This window comes from Carassius carassius, chromosome 5, assembly GCF_963082965.1.
Source record: "Carassius carassius chromosome 5, fCarCar2.1, whole genome shotgun sequence".
Lineage (NCBI taxonomy): Eukaryota > Metazoa > Chordata > Actinopteri > Cypriniformes > Cyprinidae > Carassius > Carassius carassius.
Genome location: NC_081759.1, coordinates 26,541,895 through 26,565,406, shown reverse-complemented (window position 1 = coordinate 26,565,406; position 23,512 = coordinate 26,541,895). Strand labels below are relative to the sequence as shown.

The 23,512-nt window shown below is 37.9% G+C and overlaps 2 protein-coding genes across 5 annotated transcripts; one reads left to right on the top strand and one right to left on the bottom strand.

Annotated features, from left to right (window-relative positions):
- Nucleotides 1–411: 411 nt before the first annotated feature.
- On the bottom strand, nucleotides 412–16,167 carry LOC132141096 (zinc finger RNA-binding protein-like). Of its 3 annotated transcripts, XM_059550327.1 has the most exons (20): nucleotides 16,019–16,166; nucleotides 15,724–15,808; nucleotides 12,086–12,371; nucleotides 11,280–11,424; nucleotides 10,707–10,928; nucleotides 10,158–10,399; nucleotides 9,817–10,017; nucleotides 9,258–9,537; nucleotides 8,932–9,125; nucleotides 8,717–8,836; nucleotides 8,461–8,606; nucleotides 8,202–8,367; nucleotides 7,621–7,832; nucleotides 7,388–7,538; nucleotides 6,933–7,074; nucleotides 4,361–4,458; nucleotides 3,405–3,500; nucleotides 2,502–2,613; nucleotides 2,170–2,267; nucleotides 412–1,997 (listed from the first exon to the last, which is right to left on the bottom strand). In XM_059550327.1, the coding sequence occupies exons 1-20, from the start codon at nucleotides 16,053–16,055 to the stop codon at nucleotides 1,815–1,817; spliced, it is 3,216 nt and encodes a 1,071-aa protein (XP_059406310.1). In that variant the 5' UTR covers nucleotides 16,056–16,166; the 3' UTR covers nucleotides 412–1,814. The 3 variants fall into 3 exon arrangements, with proteins under 3 accessions (XP_059406310.1, XP_059406309.1, XP_059406311.1); XM_059550326.1 differs by having other exon boundaries at nucleotides 8,202–8,606; nucleotides 16,019–16,167; XM_059550328.1 differs by lacking the exons at nucleotides 412–1,997; nucleotides 2,170–2,267; nucleotides 2,502–2,613; nucleotides 4,361–4,458 and having other exon boundaries at nucleotides 8,202–8,606; nucleotides 16,019–16,167.
- Nucleotides 16,168–19,806: 3,639 nt separating this feature from the next.
- LOC132141098 (activated RNA polymerase II transcriptional coactivator p15-like) lies at nucleotides 19,807–22,386 on the top strand. 2 transcript variants are annotated; one of them, XM_059550330.1, is made up of 5 exons: nucleotides 19,807–19,867; nucleotides 20,888–20,957; nucleotides 21,137–21,256; nucleotides 21,747–21,855; nucleotides 22,034–22,386. In XM_059550330.1, exons 2-5 carry the CDS (start codon nucleotides 20,889–20,891, stop codon nucleotides 22,111–22,113), a joined length of 378 nt encoding a protein of 125 aa, XP_059406313.1. In that variant the 5' UTR covers nucleotides 19,807–19,867; nucleotide 20,888; the 3' UTR covers nucleotides 22,114–22,386. The 2 variants fall into 2 exon arrangements, with proteins under 2 accessions (XP_059406313.1, XP_059406312.1); XM_059550329.1 differs by having other exon boundaries at nucleotides 20,885–20,957.
- The last annotated feature ends 1,126 nt before the right edge of the window (nucleotides 22,387–23,512 follow it).

Here is a 23,512-nt window from a genome sequence, read left to right as displayed (position 1 = left end):
CAGCGCAAGTCGCTTATCGCTCATTGGTTAACGCGGCTGTCAATCACAAGCGCTTCCTCATTGCCGAACCCATAAGCAGTCGTATTAAAAAAGTCTTCGCACTGAAGTGAGAAGGGACTACAACTGCACTTGAAGTTAAATTTCTATGCTTTATGTTTGCACGTCTTGCGATTTTCTTATTTCTTTCTTTGTGTAAAGACTAAAGTAATTCCTTATTATTAGCATAAACAATAGGAAAGACAATCAAGCACTTGTGAGACAATCTAAAAGTAATAAATAACTAGACTTGTATTAATTGAGTGAATTATAAAAGCTCTTTGATAGCATTAAACAAAACATGACTACATTAATCTCAGTTATACCTAATATAAAGTTTTTTTTTTTTTTTTTTTTTAAAGAAAACCAATAACATCATACTGGAAATGTCTTTATTATACACATTGTAATGCAGTAGTACCTTTACATTGAATGACAAGCATCAAAGGGTAAATCTACACCAATCTGCAGTTACAACACCGATATTTCACTTGTGTCCCTCCCATCTTCTTCAATAGATATTCACAAACTCAAATCAGAAACCAAAATTAGGGCAAGCAACTATGCATCTATAAACCAGTAAGACAAAATCCATTAAAAACAAAATAACATAAACATTCCTGTGCTTTAAAACCATTCAGGCATTTGTTTCTGAAGATCTATTGCAAGATTAGATACAGGCTTAGTAAATGATCATATATTAGAGATCATACAGTTATATGATCACATTTAAAGATACATTTAGGCTTTAAAATATTATGAACACAAAACACAGGCAGACCTGGGTCAGTTACAATTTCTAAAGGAAAAAAAAATGTCTTTGACCTTAAAATACAAATGTTTACTGCTCTGAATACATACTTGTGTGAACAACGGATCTGAAATGGACTGCTAACTCAAGATTCCTTATTAAACTTACGGAGACAACCGATACTTATGGTATACAGCCCAGTGCTGATTTCAATGGTCAGTGTCTTCAGAAACGTGATGCAGCTAAACCACAGAGGCTTGTGAATATCAGAGCACACTTACAGCCTAACTTTGGGACAAGTGCAGCCTTACGTCACTTGCATTAAGCATATAAAAGGAACATGGTCCTAAAGACGTTTCATTGATGTAAATTTACAAATGGTTAAAAGCCATCCCAGCCTTCAGAATGCAATAGCAATGAAAAAATGCATGCTTGTATAAATCCACATCCAGTCAATGTCACATTCATCACAACAGGACTAATGCGTCGCATAAATCAATCATTTTATCTTGGATCTTGTGGTTTTAAGAGGAATGTCTCTTAACAGAAGTTACAAAAACACCTAAACAATTTATTGCAAAGCCAAGGAAGCCATTGTCAAAGTTACTTTACGTGTGTGACTAGAAATACAAGATATACTTGAAGAAAGATTCTTTTCCACACTGACAAGTACGCAGCTCAGACTTCTACAAACGCCTAACCTGAAACTCGTAAGAGATCTGAAGATTACATCCAATGTGCTGAATGGAGCATGAACATTAGGCTTAATTTCTCAGGATTGTGCGCATTTCAAATCTTTAAACCAAGACACCAGACTAAACAGAGATGGGTCTATGCGTCAAGAAAATAAAGCCTAGCATTTTCCCAAGTGGCCATCATTAGGCCTTTAGCAGATCTTAAAAACAGAACTTAAGGAGTAGTTACCAGCATGCACAGAGGTCAACAGAAACAACATTTGGTAGTCCTGGAATGAACAGGATTTATAATAGGCGCAGGGAGAGCAGGGCCAGTTGTACTGTAGTGCACTTCAGAACCCCTCGTAGTCCTTCTTGTCTTTCTTCCCTTCAGCTTCAAATCCATCGGTCCCGTCGCTGTTGTCACGTCGCCTCTTGCGATTTTTCTGTACGTTGAAACGTGAGTTCATCTGGGGCAAGGGGTCCATACCCAGAACCTTGTGAATCTGACGGAACGCCAGCAGCCTCAAGGCAAACTGTGGAGAAAGTGACTGGTCAATACACATTTAAAATGCTCTCGATTAACAGGAGGCCATAAAAACAGCATGCGTAATTACACAATTATCAAAAAGAGTTTGAAATCATTTTAAATGCACTCACTGCAAGTCACATTAACACATTTCTTAAAGCAGTTACTGTGTCCATTACCTGAGCGCTTGACGTAATGTCCTCTCTCTGCTGCTCTTCCATGGCAGCCAGTGTATCTGTTGGATTCTTCTCACAGGGGTCTATCAATCCTGGAGCACCTGCATCACACAGAAAAGCACAAAAGCAATGAAGTGTTAAATTGAGCATCTAGATTCCCAAGATTTTTTTAATGCAAGTTGTTAGTAAATTAAAAGGAAAACCTTAGTCATTCACACCAGTATAAAAGATAGATTACTAATGTACATTACTACATGCCTACACAGACCAAACAAAGAATCAATGCAATTCCCATAAAATGTGTCTTAAGACATTATCAGAGTGCTGCATCTTACCAGACAGCAGAATGCCTGAGGAAATGCATTCAAAGACTCTTCGAAGAGCATCTCCAGGGCTCATTGGTCCAGAGGCACTGCTGATAGCCTTCTCCACCAGCAGCTCCATAGCCTTAAATTAAACAGTAACTTAATATACCATATGGCATTTTGAGAGGTTTCCTCATAAGATCAAAACTGAAGGATGATGAATTTTTTAAAATGGGACTGAAAGTGATTTAGCTTTAAAACCTTTATAGCAACAGCATTAAGGAAGCTATGTTAAATAAAATGTAACTGAGCTACACCAGGGACAGTATAAAAAGAAAAATTTAATTAGGGAGAAAAAGAAAAAAAAGAAAATTTTCTTAAAATAATTAAAATTCATTTATGTCAGATTTAATGTAGGGAATAAAATCCTAGGGTATAAAATCCAGATTTTATATTAGGCTATCCGACAGCAAACTTAACAGGCTAACCTGAGTAAAGTAGAAAGAAGCTCTTCTATAACTACTAAACAACTAGCCAGGGATGTTATCAAGATGGCTGCTAAATGGAAAAGAACATGGTGTGCCTTTTAAAGGAACATTAAATCAATCCATGAAAACTCACTTGGTAATAATGTCAACAAGCAGGTATATGTATTGTGTTAATTGCCAGCTAATGGGACTAAACAGCAACTATGCATTTTTAATATACTTCATTATAAAAGCTACGCCATTAAAAAAAAAAAAAAAAAAACCTCTCTAGATGGGTTTGGTTGGTCATGCGAATTTGCCATGCTGACCAACAGTAAGCGGAGTTTTACTAAATATTTTACCAATGTGACTGCACTTTTAAGTGTCTGCTCCCCAACACTATACATCTACGCATCAAAAAAACAAAAAAATGTTAACGTTTAAAAGACCAGATATTGTTACTCACCCAGCTAGGAAAGGCAGACCAGGTGGGTACTCGCTGACAAAGGTCACGCAGTATTCGAATGACAATCACACATGACTGGAGTCCATTAGCCCTAGCCTTCAGTGCAGTCAAGTCAAGATTAGTTAATGCACAAGAACAAAAACATACAGTCATACAACATGGCGGAGCTCAGAGAGAGGTGCAACACTACTGGTCACAATGGAAGCTTATAATTGGATTAAAAATAGCTAGGCCAATTGGCTTTCTTAAGCTGCCATTTCCAGCAGTATTTTACCTCACCATTAGTACAAGAACGAGTTCAAAGTTTGCAAGATTCACTTGGAAAGGCTCCCTGGTAATCTTGTAAACCCTGACCTCAGTTGTCAGATACTTCACAAACATATACTTTCATTTTACAAAAGATCAGTTTGCAAGAGTAGCTGCATAGGAACTGAAGCAGTCAAGGAAATCTGCTTTACTTTGCCTGTGTATCTGCAGAGATGGCAACAACACAGTAAACTAGTCAGATATTCCTTTTCTCTCAATCCCTATTCCCAAGAAAACAAAATCATTAACAAAAAAGAAAATCACAAAAAAAAAAGAAAAAAAAAGAAACACTCAACATGAAAGCTCTTATCGATGACACTTTTATGCAAAGGTATTCTGCAGCCTTATGGAATCATTTTACATGCCATGTATTTAATCGAAGACTTTTGAATAAATGACATATGCAAGGATGCTTAATTTTTTAGGATCAGATCAGCTCATATATACAAAAACTAAATGCACAAAAAAAAAGAAAAAGGAAAGAAAGAAATACAGTAATCTCCAAATTATATACTGCATCCTTGTATCACTTTTACCTTGCAAAAAATCAACGTTGAAGTTTAAAACAAAGACTAAACATCTTCAATGAACTAATAAAAAGGAATACATCTCATAAGGCTACAAGAAAAAAGTAAAATGATGTTCCGAACCTGGAACCACTTAGCGTGGCGTAGGGCAGCCAGAGCGTCAAGGCATTTTTGCCTGTCCAAGACGTCCGCTGGGTCTTTCACCATACTCGAGGTTACATCTAAAAATGGATCGAATTGTCAAATGGTGGTGAGGAACGGGTGTTTGACCAGGTCAGAGAGACTGCCAAGAACACATTGCCACACATACCAGTCAGTTCCTGATCACTTTCACATTTCACCCCATATGCAGAATCTTTCAGATCTTTTCAACAACATTAAGGATCAGCTACACTTGCTATTTGGTGCACTTCTATTTAGTCTGTGGTGTGGTGCTGAGAGAAATAGGATAGGGACGGAGTTAAAAAATAAAGGCCTTTGTCAAAGATTAAAAAAAATATTTTTTAAAACACACACTGAGAATGTGGCATAGTGATGTAGGATTTCTTAATTGGAGTTGGAAATGCACTCATGATTTTTTTGTCATCTGCATATAGTAAGCATGACACTAATTTCTCTTGATAAAGACTATTTCAGTTACAGCATTACTGCTCTGCAATCCACTATTTGAATTTGCTGGGAATATGATAATATACCATTTTCAGACTACCTTAGAAGTCATATGGTCACAATCCGTAATTGCTATTACTGGCAGATTCACACAAAATTACAACAGCCATCTTTCGTAAATCCACAACGTATCACAGGTATTCAAGTACATTACTTTGGAAAACACTTAAATTGTGCCAATTTTTTCAATTACGGATGATCTTGTTGTCTTCCAGTGGAAAAAAACCTTGAGGACCCATTAATAATTTGCCTTTTTAAAGCTAATAGAAAAGGTTTCTCTAGTTTTCAAGCATCAGATAATTTGAAAGTGTACAATTCCTGCATTTCTTGCTTAACCAGTTGACTTAGCATTTGAGGCTAAAGTTCTTTTCTTTTGCTTAGGGCAAAAACAAATTGTGGATTCCAGTGTCGACCTAACTGAAGATTGAGGTAATAAAAGTTATGAAACGCTTTGAGGATTTCTTTGAAACACAAAGTAGTCACTATACTGATCCAGAAACATTAGAATGACAATGATGAGCTGCAAATGCTACAAGATGTCATGATGAGATCAAGGGAGATAATGATGCAATGTTTACAGCTGAATGAGTATTTGTAGTGACCCATTACAGGTGGATGGCAATGGTAGGTGTGGCAAAGTGTTTGAAGGTATTCAGGAGAGGGACCTTGGTCAAAAATCCTTCCGGAGCTGGTAGACGTAGCCTCTGATGGAAGACAATTTGCTGAAAATGCAAGGAGGCTTTGGGCTGGACTTGAAAAGCTTTGGATACATGAAGGCAGCAATGCGTGCTGGCAAGAAAATATGAAGCTCCCAGCAAGAGGATTAGGACATCACTGCATGCATACCTGTCATGATCGGGTTTGGAGAACCCCCATATCTCTATGTATACTGAAGGCTGTAAACCCCAGGTCCAACCAAAGTTTCCTCTATCAAAGCCTTCCTACCAAAAGCTGACTAATACTCCCCCAAGGAGCCAAACAGGAATGATGGCATGGCCACAGAGCCTGCATTTAAGATTCCACCATTTCAGCGGCTTCTTTACAGCTAAAACTCTCCATTGTACAGATATAAAAACACTGGTTACTGATATGGTTACTCTATTATTTGGGGAAATGTTGTAGCTCAATGCATTTTAACATCTGAAGAAATTAAATGTAACATTGTTTGAATGCCCAATTTGTCAATCGCTACTCAACTGCTTCTCTCAGGGGAGCACTTTCATTTTGGAATAGGGGACCTCAAAATGGTGAACCTTCTCACCACCAGACCAAAAATATTTGTTTCCTGTGGGGACATAGTAGGCATTCCAACTGAAACTTAAGGTTTCAGACCCAACTCAACCATTGCTCTTCAGGAACTAAATCAGGAATTTAGTTTTTCCCTTCAACAGAATAATACACCCGATCAAACTATGAACCCTTGGGAAAGAATAAAATCATTTGTTTTTTTTGCATAGGACACAATCCCCTTGAACACAGGAAACAAAAAAATGAATCTTACCCGGGACTAACTAGACTTACACAATGCAAACACTTATCATGCTTGTTTTGGGAAGAGCTACAAGAGCACCGGAGAAGTGTTACAAAGAGAAGACCCGGAGCACCACTGCTGGCATTGGAGATGGTTGGATAAAACCTGGTAGTGTTGACATCGGCCCTAAAGCAACTTGAAGCCACTTGAACTGGCTTCAAACATTTTACAGTGTGAACATTACAGACTTCAAATGAAATAATTAGTGTAAATGAAGACAGAAAGAGGCACTTTACCTCAGTGGTGTTACTTTCAAAGGAAAACTGTGTAGGTCATTTCTTATGTATGGCCAAGCTCAAGCACAAACTAGGTTTAATTTGAACCATTTTCAATTGTATTTACTCCAATTCAAAAGGGTGCAAACATTGTTCTCCCAGCATTAACATCTAACACAATCTCCACAGTGCCAACAGATGGGCTCTTTGGTTTGTCAAAATCAGCATGAAATATTAATCTGATAGGTAATCGGTTAATGTGAGCAACGTCTTTTCCAACCTCCATCCTGGGTGTTTTCCTCTCGGATCACAGGCGAGGTGAGGGTGATGGTCACCTGCATCTTGGGCTCAGCAGAGGAGGTAAGGATAATGGCAGCCTCTTGGACGGAACCTTTTACCTCATATTTCTCCGGAGTAACCATCTGACAAACACATGGGTTAGCAGAAAACAAAGTTACAACAACCTAATTGAGATCTGGCAAACCCTGACCCAGTCTTGTTCCTGGAGGGCCAATGTCTCAGAGTTTAGCTCCAACCTGCCCCAATACACATGTCTGGAAGTTTCCAGTTAGCATGAATATATTGACCAGCTGGCTCAGGTGTATTTTATTAGAGTTGGATCTAAACTCTAGGAGCAGGATGTGACACCACTGCTGTAGAGCATTTGAAATACCAAGCAAATATTTAAAGGAAAAACTTGTAGGAATTGCAGTTTGCACTGCACTGAACTGGTACCGTGAGCTGTTTGGGAAGATGTTCCACAATGCGTGTTAGAAGATTCTTGGTCGGCTTCTCAGAACAAAGGAGGACCAGATTGACATTTTTGTCTCCACTTAGAAGCAGACCTTTGGCTAGAACGCCTACCCGCATCACTCCCTTCAGCACTCTGCAATGCACAAGAGGTCATGTATTGCTTTGCTCTAATGTTTCTCAAAGCAGAGAGAAAGAACGGGGCACTCTTCTCCCACCTATCTTTTGGAGGCTCTTTCTTTTCTTTGTCCTCTTCTTTGCCCTTTGCACTCGCATCCTGGTCTGTGATGATGTCAGAGACTAGCTTAAGAGCTCGTTCAGTGATTGATACGATCTTCTGGATGGCCTGGAGCTCATCCTCGGATGGGTAAATAGCTGCATGTTTGGTCATCACATAGCGATCATCTGAGGAATCAGGGCGACGTGGAAGCTGCAACACATACTATGTGTTATGAACCATACAGTTCAAGTGGTAGATACAGTAGTGATATCTGAATTGATATTCCAATAAACCATTCTAGTTCACAGCAATGTATAATGGAGCTATGATTATTATTCTACTCAACCATATTTAATTGTTGAGACAGGAAGGGTCTGTCTGACCAGTATGTAAAGCAACCAACCCTCCTGTACAAGTCTCTGTCACTTTTGATCAATGTAATGCACCTTTGCTGAATGAACACACATTTTAATAAATCAAAGAACTTACAGATTCCAAACATTTTAAATGGCACTGTACCTCAAACACAAACCATATGTTTTGGCCAATTCAGTGTTTTCCTCAGTTCTCAGGACTTACCACTGGTCCTTGTGGTTGAGGAATGGGCATCCCAGGCCTCACTCCAAGAAGACCAGGAGGCCCAGGTGGACCCTGTGGATAACCTCCATCAGGCATTCTGCGCCTTTCGTCCCAGTGGTGCTGCTCTTCCTCCATACGTCGCCAATACATGTCCTCTTCATAGCGCCTGAGAACAATTACAATATTTAAGACTTCAAAATGCTCATGTGTAGATACATATATATGCATTGGAGCAAAAAAAAAAAAAAAAGCATCACACCTCATCTCCATCCTCCAGCGCTCCTCCTCTTCACGTCTTCTCCAGTACTCTTCCTTTTGCATCTGCTTCCTCATCTTTTCCTCTTGGATTTTCCTGGCTCGGATGCTAGGTTTCACTTCCACCTGGAGATCTGGGTTCACCTTTTTCTACAATGATGGAATATACAATCAGCTACCCTGACAAAACATCAAATCGATTCCGATTGTTCTGCATTTATAATAAAAGGACCACTGCAAACAACAAATCACTTACGAACCTTATACTGTAGTCGATGTCTCCTTCCTTTCAAATGCATTTCTTTGGCATTCGGGTCATTGAAACTGCATTCACACAGTTTGCAGTGGAACCGGATAACCTTTCCTTCATCATTCCTTACCTGGAGAAAAAAAAAAAAAAAGGTGTTTGCACTTGGCTTAACAGCTTTAAAGTGACTTTCATTTCCCTAATGGAACTTTTTTTTTCCCCTGATACCTCTTCGACATAGTCATGTCCGACGGGCTGAACATCACTCTGCAGGGCTGCAAGTGCTGATTGAGGTGACAGGGGGTCAGGCATTTCATTCTTTAGGTCCAGTGGCTGTGCAGACAAGGCGGACTGTGCCGTTTTAGCTGCCTCCATCTTGGATTCTTCATTTTTAACTGCAGTGGTCTGTAACTTGTTTCCACCTGTTTTGATAATGCATCACAGCAAATACTGTATTGCGTTATGTTATAATAAATTAAAACAAAAAGATAAAAATCTAAAATAAATATGATCTGTTCTGTAAGAACAAATAACACTGATTCAGCAAGACATACCAACAAAGTTGATCTTGGGTGTGTTGACCTTCTTGACAGAGGTGCTGTTGGGCACTGGGCTCTTGCCCTGTGCAGCTGAAGCTGCCATGTTGTTGACCATACTGCCAGATTTTAAGTAAGAGGCAGAAACAGAGAGACTGGATGATGTGCTTGTGGAGCTGCTGATGTTGGAGCTGGCAGTTTTATTAGGAGCAGCTGTACTGGTGGTTGAGGATTGGGAAACAACACTGGGCTCTGTGGATGGTATTGGCTTTCCTAGTTTGGTATGCAATTTCACAACCTATAGAAACAGAATTTAATTAGATCCTAGGCACATATAAATCAATATCCCACCCAACTTATTACAACTACGCATTACATAATTGAGTATGCTTGTACTAATGCGGCATCCATTCCCCTTCAAACAACTTTCCACTGCATATCGTAACAGACAGAATCCCTAAGAGGCTAGGCCTCTCTACAACGGAGAGCCAGGATCATACGGATTCAAAAATAGTGCTGCCAAAAACATGCTAAAAGCAGATTATTATGTGCCGAGATCAGAGAGGGAGTCATGTACCTTCTGGTGTTTGGCTCCTCTGATGTGCGCGGCATAGGCATCAGCTCCAGTACAGGAGACGTCACAGAGTTCACAGCGTAGCTGATTCTGTGTGCCGCGGGCAGAGCTCCCGCCTCCGCTGCTGCTACTGCTGCTCTGTGACAGCTTCAATGCAGCTTCCTTCTTTTTGTGCTTCTGACCCTCCAGATGCTCCTTATAGGTCTGAAAGCAGGTGAGAAGATATACAAGTGCCATAATTCATGCAAACCATTTATTATGAGTATTAGGAAAACACTAGTGTCTGGGCACTCAGTTACACATTATACACAAACAACAGCAATAAATATATTATAATAAAATACCTGGGGTCCAGCACAGCTGATCTTGCAGACATCACAGTAGTGTATCTGTGGTGGTTTAGGGGGCTGTTTAGGTTTGAGTGTTTTGTTCTGCAAAGGAGCTTTCTTTGTAAAAGTGCTGCCTGTCCACGCGGCAGTGGCTGCTGCGGCGACGGCCGCCTGTTTCTGCTGCTGTTGCTGCTGCTGCTGATAGTAGGAAGAGGCAGCTGAATACACTGCAGCTTCATAGCCAGAGTATGACGTTCCTGAATATACAGAGAGGAGCAATTATTTCCCACAGTACAGACTGAGATTGACAGGATTTCACTGTAAATCTATAAGCCTAATTCGTGTAGATTAATCGGTTGAGCATGACCCTAGTCATGCCACGCTCATTTGTTTAGTTTTATTATTACTACTAGCAAAAACATTTCACTTGCATTCGGTTCAATTCTGATCAAATAAACTACTCAACAGCCAGGGCTCAGTGTGCATTTCATGACATCTTATCAGCGTTTTGAGAATTCAACTGAGAAAATCTGCAAACATTTTGGAATAGAACGATGTTCTTACCAGAGTATGTGACTGCATTGGTGCTGTAGGTGGGACTCTGAGAGTATGACGGGACTACAGAGGCGGCTGCAGCTGCGACCGGCTGTACAGCAGAGGACACTGGGTAAATGGAGAAGGTTGAGGTGGCAGGTCTAGGGGTGGCTGGCTTTATGGCTGTAACCTGACGTGTTTGCTGGGTCTGGGTGTACGGAGTGGCGCCTTGGCTGTATCCAGTTTTAGGGGCTAATGGGACGAGTAAGAAAGTTGTACAGAACATTTTACAATACAGATCATTTAAAGGGTGATCTGGAGAGGATTATGGATTTAATTGTGTGACCCTCAAATGGCATTTCTTCAAAATAATGGAATAGTTATAAAAGTAAAATGCAATTTGATTCCATTTTCATTTAAATCAAATAAATGAACCAAAATAAAAAATCTAATGTTACAGTTTTTAATAGAACACTAAGGCCCTTAATATTTGGTAATAAAAAGCAATACAAGATTATTTTACGGAAAAACAGAAGCATGAAAATGTACGGTTTATGGTAAAACATTTCTTCCCATTTAAATGCCAAGACATGTCAAGTATACCTGTCTGATAGTAGGATTCAGCCACAGTGGGTTGTGGCTGGGCTGCTGCAGCGGCTACAGCTGGTGAAGCTGCAGGTTGCTGGTAGTATTGTTTACTGTCGTAGGCTACAGCCGGAGCTGTGGACCGCACATATGAATAGGAGTCCTGCAACAGTAAACAAAAGGCTCGTCTTTTCTTAGCCATTAGACACGGATTTGCCTCTTGAAATTACAATTCATTTCAGAAACAAAAGATAGACCTAGATACAAAAGCTTAGTGTCAGTAAGATTTTTACAGAAAACATGCATGCTTACCAAAGCATCATTTATGTTATCAAAAATACCCTGAAACAGAAACATTGTGAAACAATTTGAGAAAATTGTGCTAGTACGGTGTACTGATAATGATAGCTTATTAGTCATTAATTCCTGTGATGGTAAAGTTGATTTTTCAGCAGCCGGTACATCAGGCTTCAGTGTCCCATGATACTTTGGAAAAAGTGTGCACTTTTTTTTTTTTTTTTCAATCAAAAATTATTAAAATAAAATGTTAAAAACAGCTATACTGTTTTTTTTTTTTTTTTGAAACCATAAATGTTTTCTATGATTTTTTTTGTTTTTGTTTTTTGGGAAATAATTGAATTTTGATCAATTTAATGCATTTTAATAATGAATGCATAATAATAAGATGTATTAGTATTATTACATGCTGAATAAAAGTAATAATTTCTTTGAAAACAAATCTTGCTGACCACAAGCTTTTGAAGAGTAGTATGGGAAAGACTCAAGGTGGCATAAATGGCAAGTTTCTTCTCTCTCTCTTTTACCTGGTAGTTTTGCGAGGTAACAGGAGGCGGTGGTGGGGGTACCTCCGGCTGTCTCTGTGCATACCCATAATCCGCGGCAGCGTGGGCTGGCTGGTATCCTACATAAGCGCCGGCATTAGCCGCTGCTGCTGCTACTGCAACCGGTGCAGGCCTAGCAACAGCAACCGGGGCAGCTGTAGGGGCGTAGGCTGCTGCCACTGTGTGTGCCGCCACAGGTGCTTGATGCACAGTATAGCTGGCCACTGTAGTGGGGTGGGTGTATGCTACCCCAGGGGCCGGCTGCTGACTGCAGAGGAGAGGACGGGAGGGGTAGATGACAACACTGACAGCTAATCTTACTCACTCACTACTCATCTTTGCACCAATAAAACATGTAATAACTAATTATTTAAATAATTAACTTCCATGGGAAAGGTTCCTGTGACCTCTCGGAAGATCTCGGCAAAACATCTCACAATTTATTTCCAAAAAATTATGCATGATGGGATACACTTAGCCTCAAATAGCACTCAAAAGTGGTATTCGAGATAGTGTGGATTTAGTGTGTGTTTAAAGGCACTGCACTTTGGTGTTTTTAAGACCTGGGACAGTCTTTTTCACTTAAGGCCACTTCCGGTCACGTGCATGCCCTCTCAAGTGGCCAAGATTGCCAGTGTAGGTATTTGGACAAGACATCAGTGGTCAAGTGCGTGACATCTAATACGGGTGTCCCAGAGTTTGAATCCCAGTATTGTACCCATCTTCGATCCCCTGCCAAATTTCCCCTCTCATTGAAATCGCTAAACCTACAAGACTGGGGTCTCTGCAGAGCAGAGGTGGGTAGTAACGAGTTACATTTACTTCGTTACATTTACTTGAGTAATTTTTTGGGGTAACGAATACTTTTCGGAGTATATTTAAAGATGGGTACTTTATACTCTTACTTGAGTAAATTTTTGGGGGAAAATCTGTACTTTTACTTCGTTACTGTGGGCGACGCTCCTCTCGTTACTTTATCTTAATGCAATAAATGTTATAATGCTTCAGTTTATTCCAAACGCGCCGTCTACTTTTCTCTGGGCAATGAGCGATGCCCATTCGCGAATGATTCATTCTTTTGAGTCAATTCTGTTCAAAGGCTTGATCAAACCAATTGGCAAACGAGTGAATTGGTTCATGAATCAGTTTGAATGAGTCGTTCAGTTCCCTGCCGCACGCGCTGAGCGTCTGAAGTGGTTCACTCGGAGTTGTAACGTTTAAGAACAGAAAGAGCGTTGAAAACGTGGCTGGAACTGCACTGAATTGAAATCTGCAAAGGTTATTATTTGCTAGCGATGGAGATCCTTATTAGATGATCACCGCGTGTGCTGTCTACTGTTTAACAGGTAATAACTTGGGCTACATTCGATTACAGTACACGATACCACTGTGACATTAGTTTGTTGTACATGTGTGGCTTATAACAGAGGGGAGTCAAGTTGAATGCAGCTTCCAAAAGACAAAAAATAGCCGATTAAGATTTTATTAATTTTAATACAATCACACCTGTGCGAGTAGGCTACGTTCAGCGAGTCATATTATCAGCTGCTAAATTCAGATCGGTGATTGCTTGCTGGCGCTAGCCAGAGATAGATGCGTTTATACAGCACTGCGCATTATAACAATCATCAACAATCACACATGATTCTTTTGAGCTTATTAAAGCATTGGCCAATCAGAGGCGTTCAGATGAGTCACCGCTAAAATGCCGGTGCTTCCTTCACTCGCTCACTGACTGAATACCTCTTTCTGGCGAATTCTCTCGCAGAAACAACAAAGTGCAGATGTGTGTACGAATCTTTAATTAAGATATTGATTTCACAGTGTTAACAGTTTCAGTGATTTTAATGGGAGTTTCTGAGAGTGATTGAAATCTAGACTGTCAGTGAAAATTATCTTTAATAATGTAAATGTTATTTGCTCTCTTTCTGAACAATGAAAGATTAGTAGTAATATTTATATCACATTAACTTTCAATGTTAAATTCACATTTAATATAAAGTCAGTCGTATTAAAAATATGTTATGGCATGACACCTATATCTGTTACTTAAGTAAACAGACAGGGTTTTATAATAAATTACATAAATTGGAGTAAAGGCTGATGAAATATATACATTTATACACGCACACATACATTACATACATTTTATCTATATATCTAAATAAAAATAGGCTCAGTATATATGACCCAAAGTAACTAGTAACTAACTACTTGAGTAGATTTTTTATCCGATACTCTTTTACTCTTACTCAAGTAACTATTCAAGACTAGTACTTTTACTTTTACTTGAGTAAATATTTCTAGAAGTACTTTTACTTGAGTACAGTTTTTGGGTGCTCTACCCACCTCTGCTGCAGAGCTAAAGTGGGCATTTCTGATTTTGTAGGGGTTTTCAAACTTTTGGGGGTTTCTAAATCATGCAATGAAAATGATCCCCTTTACCTGACCTCACCCCTAAACCTATCATTAATATGACGCAAGTCAATCAGGTAAAATGATCTACAATTGCCCAGATCTGGTAACTCCCATTACTTTCCTGCAGAGATCTATACTTGAAACATACCAAAAATAGGGGGTAATCTGACAGGGATCAGAATTCGGCACAACACTGGCTCCATGGCATTTACCGACCCCCCAGCCTAGGCCTAATAAACCCTCGAAAGAGCGGATCAGTAGTGACATTCAAGGAGTCCTTGAAGGCGTCCGTGAAGGCATCGCCATTCCCCACCAACACGCACACATTTGGTCAATTGTTCAACTAAAATTTAAATCAATTATTTTAAAACGAACGATAAAGTGACAAAACGAGTTTTTAAATAGCGTTGGGTGACTATGTACATTCGCCTTTTTGCGTTTCCTTCTTAAAACACTTAAGAAGAGCGTGGAGATGTGCGGACATGCGCAGAGGCGCTCTAGTGCGGCGCTGGAGGAGAGATGACAGCTGCAGTCTGCTCGCTCTACCTCGGCCGCACTGGCTAGAGTCGCAGTTTACCCAAACACATCAAAACAAGTAGTTCACAACAGTGTTAATATCTTTAAAAAAAAAAACCTTAGAGATAAGCGCCGTGTCTGTTTACGAGGCAACTCGATCTGATATTAACAAACAGCAGGCCTATTTATTACTAGTTACAAAACAAAATGTTAAATATACAACTAAAATGTACAAATATTAAACCAACGGTTTATTTTTAATTATATTTACACTGGTTGAAACCGTGCACCTGACTTGGTTACCACACCGGATGTTTATATAAACAGAATCAAACTGTAACAATGTATCCAAAAATGTCAAATTCTTCGTAAGATGCCCAAACAAAACACTAATAAAAACTCAAGTGTCAATCTCTCTCCCGAGCAAAATAAAATACACAAATATGTAAACACAACGCATTAATGCGTAACTTAACGTTATATTATAAACATAAGGATTTAAAATAGCATGTAATACTACATCGTTTGCTCTCCAGCGGTTCATTTGAACGTTTAAAGCATAGCCAATCGCCTCCATCCCTCCCTACCCCCACCCGGACCCAGCAACAAAAGACAGAGTGGCCAAATCCCTCCATTACTGTATGACCACTATCTCCGCAGTCTCCATTCAACATCTCGGCCCTTACCTGTACTGGGCCGCAGCAGCACCATGGGTAAATCCAAAGTAGTTGCCGGTGGCCATTTTGACATCTTCACCTAGCCGGCTGGGCACTGAAAAAAAGGAGAGATTCCTGGAGGGTAAGCGACTGCGCGCAGGGGCAACCATAATGAAGAACCGTATCATGCAGAGGAAGAAAACACGCAGCAGACTACGACGAAATAAATCCCACACACACACACATAACATGATCTTAATCACGTCCTCTCGTTAAAACCGCGTTTAATGTCTCAATGTGTTTTTAAAAACCCAATTGTACTCACCATAGGTGAAGGAGACTACTGGACATATGGGAATCATTGGTTTCCTATTCTGTTACACACTCTGACTCGTAACCCTGCCTTTTTATATGAGAAGGTCGTTCCAGGATCCAGCGTTTACCGCACATGCGCGTTTGAACTTTGCGAGAGATAGGAAGTGTAGTTCTTATTACAAACCATTTTACATTTGATAAGTGCAAGTTTTGATCCAAAAATACGATTGTGATTAGGAAGTGGTATAGGACTGACAATATGAAGATATCTTTTTTTTAAATATGTTTTTGTTTGTTTGTTTGTTTATATTTATGTATGTGTATTTTATTCACATCTTAATTTTATTATCTATGTGTTGTTGTTGTCTATGTGCACTGACAGCTTGTGACACTAAAACAAATTCCTTGTATGTGCTTATATACATGGCAATAAAGCTCTTTCTGACTTCTGACTGTAAAATAATTAAATGCAGAGTATATTTTAATTAATTAACTCAGTTGTGGCTGTAATCTTTGAATGCACACCAAATATTAACTAAGATTTTTTGTATATTAATTTTACATTAGTGACAATTTTTGTCCACTATATGTGAATAATTTTAACCAACCAATTCTTTAAGAATACAAGGATACAATACATTATTATTAAAATAACAATAATATATATATATATATATATATATATATATATATATATATATATATATATATATATATATATATATATATATACATACATATATACATACATACATACATTATTATTATTATTATAGTTTTATTATTATTATTATTATTATTATTATAGTTTTATCCACATCTTTGCCTTAGGACATCAATAATTCTAAATATTCAATAGTTCTTCAGTCGGTCTGACTTATTGGGTGTATGAAGTTAGACCTGATAAAGTAATAATATGTTCTGATTTAGTGGCAGTCCTTTTGAGCTTGCAATCATTGGAAACAAATGGAACTGACATTTTAACTGAAATCATGATTAGGTTATACGGTTTACGACAGATGAGAATAATAATTAAATTTATGTGGGTACCGGCACACGTGGGAATTCAAGCTAACGAGGAAGCAGACAAGATTGCCTAAGAATCAATTAAAATGAAAGAACCAAACATAAACATTGCACTCAGCAGATCAGAAGGAAAACATTTAATTTCAGAAGCATGCAATAGGAAATGGCAGACAGTGTGGGACTCATGTCATACAGGTCGACACTATTACAAGGTTAAAGAAAAGCAAAATAATTCACAACTTAAGTAGAAAAGAACAAGTTATTTTCACACATTTACTGTAGAGCATGTTATGCAGATATATGCAAGACATATGAAATACAAAGGAAGAATTACCAGCAGTAGGATGCCAGGAATTTAATATAGGCTAACTAGCTTATTAAATGACGGTCCAAATTCAAGAAAACAAATACATGCATTCATGAGATTTATTAAGTTTTATTACATTATAGTGGTCTATATAATAGGATATATGAGGGTTATTCATTCTTTTCACACTCCATCACAGTAGGTGGCGGTATGCACCTTGGAAGTTGGTTCGCAACCCGCCATTAAAATCAAAGAAGAAGAAAAAACAAGTGCGTTGCTTTGAAGAAAAACTACATTTCCCACAATGCCCTCTGAGAGACGTATGAGAGCCATATGGTTGATTATCGTTTCCTAGATGAAGTTAGTGTTGAAATATTAGATAATCAAATTAAGCAAGGTATAATATCAGCAGCAGCAGAATCCATTCCCAAGAGTAAAGGAAGATGTAAAAAGAAAGTAGTGCCATGGTGGGATGGAAAATGTAAAGAAGCAGTGAAAAATAGAAACAAAGCATTTAGATTAGTTAAAAGAACACATAATTATGATCATTTGATTCAGTATAAACAAGCACAGGCAATAGTTAGGAGGATAATCAGACAGACAAAAAGAACATTCTGGAAATCTTATTGTGACACAATAGGAAATACAACTCAAATAGGTGAAATATGGGGAATGATTAAAAAGAGTATATTTTAAAGAAGATGCAGGAAGGAATTGATCAAGTTGAAAATTGGGGATTAAAATGGGGATTTAAGTTTTCAGTGGAAAAATCAAAAGTAATGGTTTTTACAAATAAAAAGAAGAATAAGGAAATTAAGCTGAAAATGTATGGAAGTATGTTAGAGAAAGTAGAATGTTTTTGTTTCTTGGGAATATACTTTGACACAAAACTAACATGGAGAGAACATATAAAGTATACAGTTAATAAATGTAAGAAAGTGCTAAATGTGATGAGATGTCTTGCTGGGTTGGAGTGGGGTGCAAGTGTTTCAGCTTTAAAATATATATACATTGCTTTAATAAGATCTAAATTAGACTATGGGAGTATTGCGTATGGGTCAGCAGCAAAGACAACATTAGCTGAATTGGATATTGTGCAAGCGTGTGCCTTAAGAATATGTTTAGGGGCAATTAAAACTTCTCCAGTATGTGCACTTCAGGTGGATGGAGGTGAAATGCCATTGTGGCTTCGACGGAAACAACTGACTGCAAACTATTGGATAAATCTTCGAGGGCATGAGGATAGTCATCCAACAAAAAAGGTATTACAAAAGTGTTGGGAAAAGGAGAGAAGAAAGAAAGAAAGTTTTGGCTGGACAGCTGATTTAATTGCAAAAGAAATGGAAGTGTATAATAAAAGATTTGCTAATACGGTGTAATGGCCTGTTAAGCCATTTTGGACATTGGAAATTCCGAAGGTTGATCTAGAGCTTTTAGTAATTAAAGGTTGTAACAGAAATATAGATATAATCAATGAATATTTTAAATATAAGAACAAGTATAAGGACAATACGGAGATTTATACAGATGGGTCAAAGGACCTACAAACAGATGCGACAGGGTCTGCGGTATACATCCCTAAATATGAGATAGGAATTAGCAAAAGAACATCTGACAGCATAAATGTTTATGCAGTTGAATTATGTGCTATACTTGTTGCGTTAGAATGGATTGAACAATGCAGGGATATTAACATTCTAGTATGCAGTGACTCAGTATCAGCTCTTATGAGTATGAAGACTGGAAAAGCTAGTAGTCATCAAGAAATATTATATGAAATCTTGTTTTTAAATTCAAGGGTATGTAGACAAGGGAAAAATATAACATATATGTGGATACCAGCACATGTGGGCATACAGGGAAATGAGAAAGTTGATAAATTGGCAAAAAAGGCAACAAAAAAAGAACATGTTGACATGGAAATTAAATTGTCAAAATCAGAAGGGAAGAGTCTAGTGTGGAAAAAGATAATGGAAATATGGCAACATCAATGGGATCATGAAAGTAAAGGAAGACAACTATACATGATTCAAAATAAAGTAGGCAGTATAAGAGAGATGTCAAGTAGAAGGACAGAACAAGTGGTAATAACAAGACTTAGGATTGGGCATTGTAAGTTAAGTGGAACTCTTCATATGTTAGGAAAACATCCCACAGGCCAATGCGATGAATGCCAAGAGGAAGAAACAGTTAGTCACATTTTTATGTCATGCAGGAAATTTATAAAAGAAAGACAAGAGTTGAAATATAGCTTACAAGAAATTGGTATAGGACAGTACAATTTAAAAAGTATATTAGGATGTGGAAAGAGTGAGCAAGGAAAGAAATATTTGTTTTATTTTTTAAAGAGGACTGGACTGGAAAAAAGAATATAATAAAAAAGTGACATGATAATAGACAACAGATGGCAGTAATGTAACATATTGGATACCAACTGCCTTAAAAACCCAAGGAAGAAGAAGAAGAAGATTATCGTTTCCTCGACTTCCCCCCGCTGAGCGTGACTGACACTGCACAACTTTAAACGTAAGTCCTATTCAATTCATACTAAAGCTAATAGTAAACTGTCTATTTTAGACACGCACTTGTTAAATAAATGAAAAGCCACGAAGAATCATATAAAGACCAGTCATACAAAACAGCTTCTAATATGAATGTGTTAACAAGGGCCTATCTTTCCACCTTAGTTTAGGGATGCAGAGGCCCATAATCAGCAGCGCAGTATTCGCAGGTGTTGATGTAACGTTACTCGAGTTATTTTTGGTTGAACAAACAAATTAAGCAGTTTGATGTCGTCCATTCCCGTATATGGAGGTAAATCGGTGACGTGAAGTAATTATTGATCGGCCTCAAGACTTTCTCTTGCTTGATGGATCTTTTCGACCAAGATGGCAATCTTTTCTCTCACGCATCGTCGGAGGGGATGCTGCTGGAAGTTCGTAAAAATCAATGCAAAATTCAAACCATCTGGGGGAATAAAAGCACAAATATTGCAAAATGTATCTAGCTAGCCCTACAGTTTAAGGAAATATGTGTAGCAGTTTTTTTTTTACAAGGTTTAATTTAATACTTTTTGAGATCCAAATTGTCTTCTAAATAAACTAGTATTTCAGCGGTTATGATGGAAATTCTGGGAATATCAGGAAATTTCACAATTGGTATTCTAGGTCAGAGAAAGTCTGGAAAATTAATAAAATATTAAAATAACCCCACTGTGTCTGTGCTCATTTCACTGTGTTTTTTTCCCCACCCATAACAGTATGGTTCACAATTGTTAGTAAGTAAACTATTAATATTGACACGATTTGTTCTAAGGATCACTTAAGTGTTTTTAGAAAAACAATATTGTGTGACTCCTGTGCATTGATGAGACGTAGCTAAAATAGATAATATGGCATTTATGTTATTTAGAGGATTTTTCTGTTAACTGAACAGAAATGAAATTCCTGAATGAAAATAACTGAAATGAAATTCCATAAGGTGCATTGAGGGGGCAGTGTTGAATCATATTTTACATGAAATTGTACTTGTGTTCAACTTCAGCAGCATGCCTAAGTCTAAAGATGTGCTGTCTTCCACTTCGAATAGTGGTTCGGACAGTGATACAGAAACAAAGGTATGAACACTGATTTACATGAATGCAACAAAATTAATATAGCCTCTCCAACTGGAAAACTAAGTTTATGCTTCCTGACTTGCATTTAACTTGAAATCAGCATTGGATATTTAATCTGAATATGTGCTGCAGGCTTGAAAGTTCATGTGTTTGTTTTTGTCTCCTTATTTCTACCAAAGGCCAAAAGAAAGAAGGCAAGTGCTCCTGACAAGCCTGCTAAAAAACAGAAAAGTGGAGAGACCTCCAAACCCAGCGGCTCTGCTAAGAGTGACAGAAACAATGATGATAACATGTTCCAGGTTGAGTGTTTCAGCATTTTTGTCCTGACTGCCCTATCAGGGTTTATTAATGACCAAATGATTATAGATGATCCCTTATGCAGTAGAACTGCTTACCAAATAAATAAATGCATGGACATGTAATATTGATCTGACATTTAAATTATCTTGCAGAGTAGTTTTAAGAGCTCTACTAAGGAGCAATAGTGCATTGAAACATGGAAAACAATCTTGCTGGCAACAAGATTAACATCGGTTTATAATATTATATATTTTATTATTGTTCTGCAATGCAACTCTACATTTCCTTTGGATTAGTAACACATCTCCTATCGGGTTCTTTTTATTCCGGTTTATGTAAATTCTATATAAGTATATCAGTAACTAGCAATCCCTTCTGTTTTAGATACATTTTTTGAATGGAGTGTAATAATTCAAGTTTAGTATTATTTGATTTTAGAGCTATTATTTACTGTCCCTGGTGGCTCATTCATGTTTTGATATGTGAAAGATTGGAAAGCTGAGATACGTCAGTGTCAGAGATTTCAAAGGCAAGGTTTTGATTGACATTCGCGAGTACTGGATGGACCAAGCTGGTGAAATGAAGCCTGGAAAAAAAGGTAATTATGGGGCAATTTATTTTTCTCCAATTTATTTGATGTATTTTTGTGTCATTCTACTTTGACCTCTTAGTCAAATAAATCTCTTTCAGTGCAGGTAAAACGATCCTGTGTGTATTACGTTTTATTATTGTGCCATAGTAGTTTTGTTCCATCAATTGTATTGAATTACCCTCAGGCATTTCATTGAATCCTGAGCAGTGGAATCAGCTGAAGGAACAAATGTCGGACATCGATGATGCAATTAGAAGATTGTAAGAGCTCTTTGTGCAGTGAATGGTTGTCTGGTTCTTTTTAGAGTTCCTTGCTTTGGTACATGGGGACTTTAACCAAATGTTTCCTGTTTCAACTAGTGCTATATGTATGCTGTTCAGTTTGAAGAGACGGTTTTTGTTATTGTTAATATCCAGTTGTCTGCTGTTAAATGTTGTGTGTGAATAGTAAGTCTTGACTGGGTGATTATTTTAATAGTACAATAGCTGCATTGTTCTCATACTCTGCCTACATAATAAAGGCTTTTTTTGGTTTGGATTCTGTAGTCTGGTGTTTTTTTTGTTTTGTTTTTTTTAGTATAAAAATATTAACCATGTTTTGTTCCCTATATCATGGTAAAGTGCATATTTTAAACTGGAAGTTGTTGTGATTCTGTCAATAAACAAAGCTGTAATGGATGACTTAAAATGAAGGCGTTTGGCACTTAATGATGCTTGTTGTGTCCAGTCCTGAGTGCTTGTGTGTAATTTGCTCACGTTCGCGTGGGAGCAGGAATTATAATGGTCCGTACACCCACTCAAACATAGACCAGACTCCAGAATAAAAACAGCCCTTTCACTCGACTGTCCAGAAGAGCCATCTTGCATCAATTGCATTTGCTGTCTAAATTAAATCACTCTTAAATCATGGTAGTCACTGTATTGCCAGCATGTCTTTGAGACAATATGGTTTATAGTGTTGCGTGCAAAGCGAGCATTATTGTGGTAGTTTCTGTACGAGGTAACCACAGTGCAAGCTAATTTTTTTGAGATGCAGAGGTTAATACTATGAATAAACATTTAAAAACAATTTATCTACTTTTATACTGTATGTGTGTGTGTGTATATATTAACAACCATATTTTAGAATTGGTTGACTAAACAGCATTTCTGCATTAAGACATTTTGTGCAATAATTGTTCATAAACTATAAATATATATGCATCAATCAAATGCATCCTAAGGTTTGAACATAAAGCTCTGCCTTAGAAAAGAATATTTCTTTTTCTGTTTCACTGCTTGCATTTCAGGTGGTGGTTACTATGGAGATTACCTGCAACCACAGATGTTCATTTTAGTTCCTGAGAGGTAATAATTTCATGTTCTGAGTGAACCAGCTTTTCACTCCCAGCTTGAAAAATGGCTGTCACTAATTCCTTCTTCTAAAACCATGAGTTATGTTATGTACACCTGTTAGCGTAAAGCTAATGTTAGTGTGTAAAACTGATCAAAAGAAAATGAAACATGTTATTGATGGCCAGTGGCCACAGTATGTAGGCCTGAGCTTGGTGTGGTGTGTATGGTTTCATACTAGATTTCATATTCATATCAGTTAATTTTCATCTTCCATTGTATTGTGTTTAATACAGAAAAGTTCCTTAGATTAAAATGGATCATGCATTCAT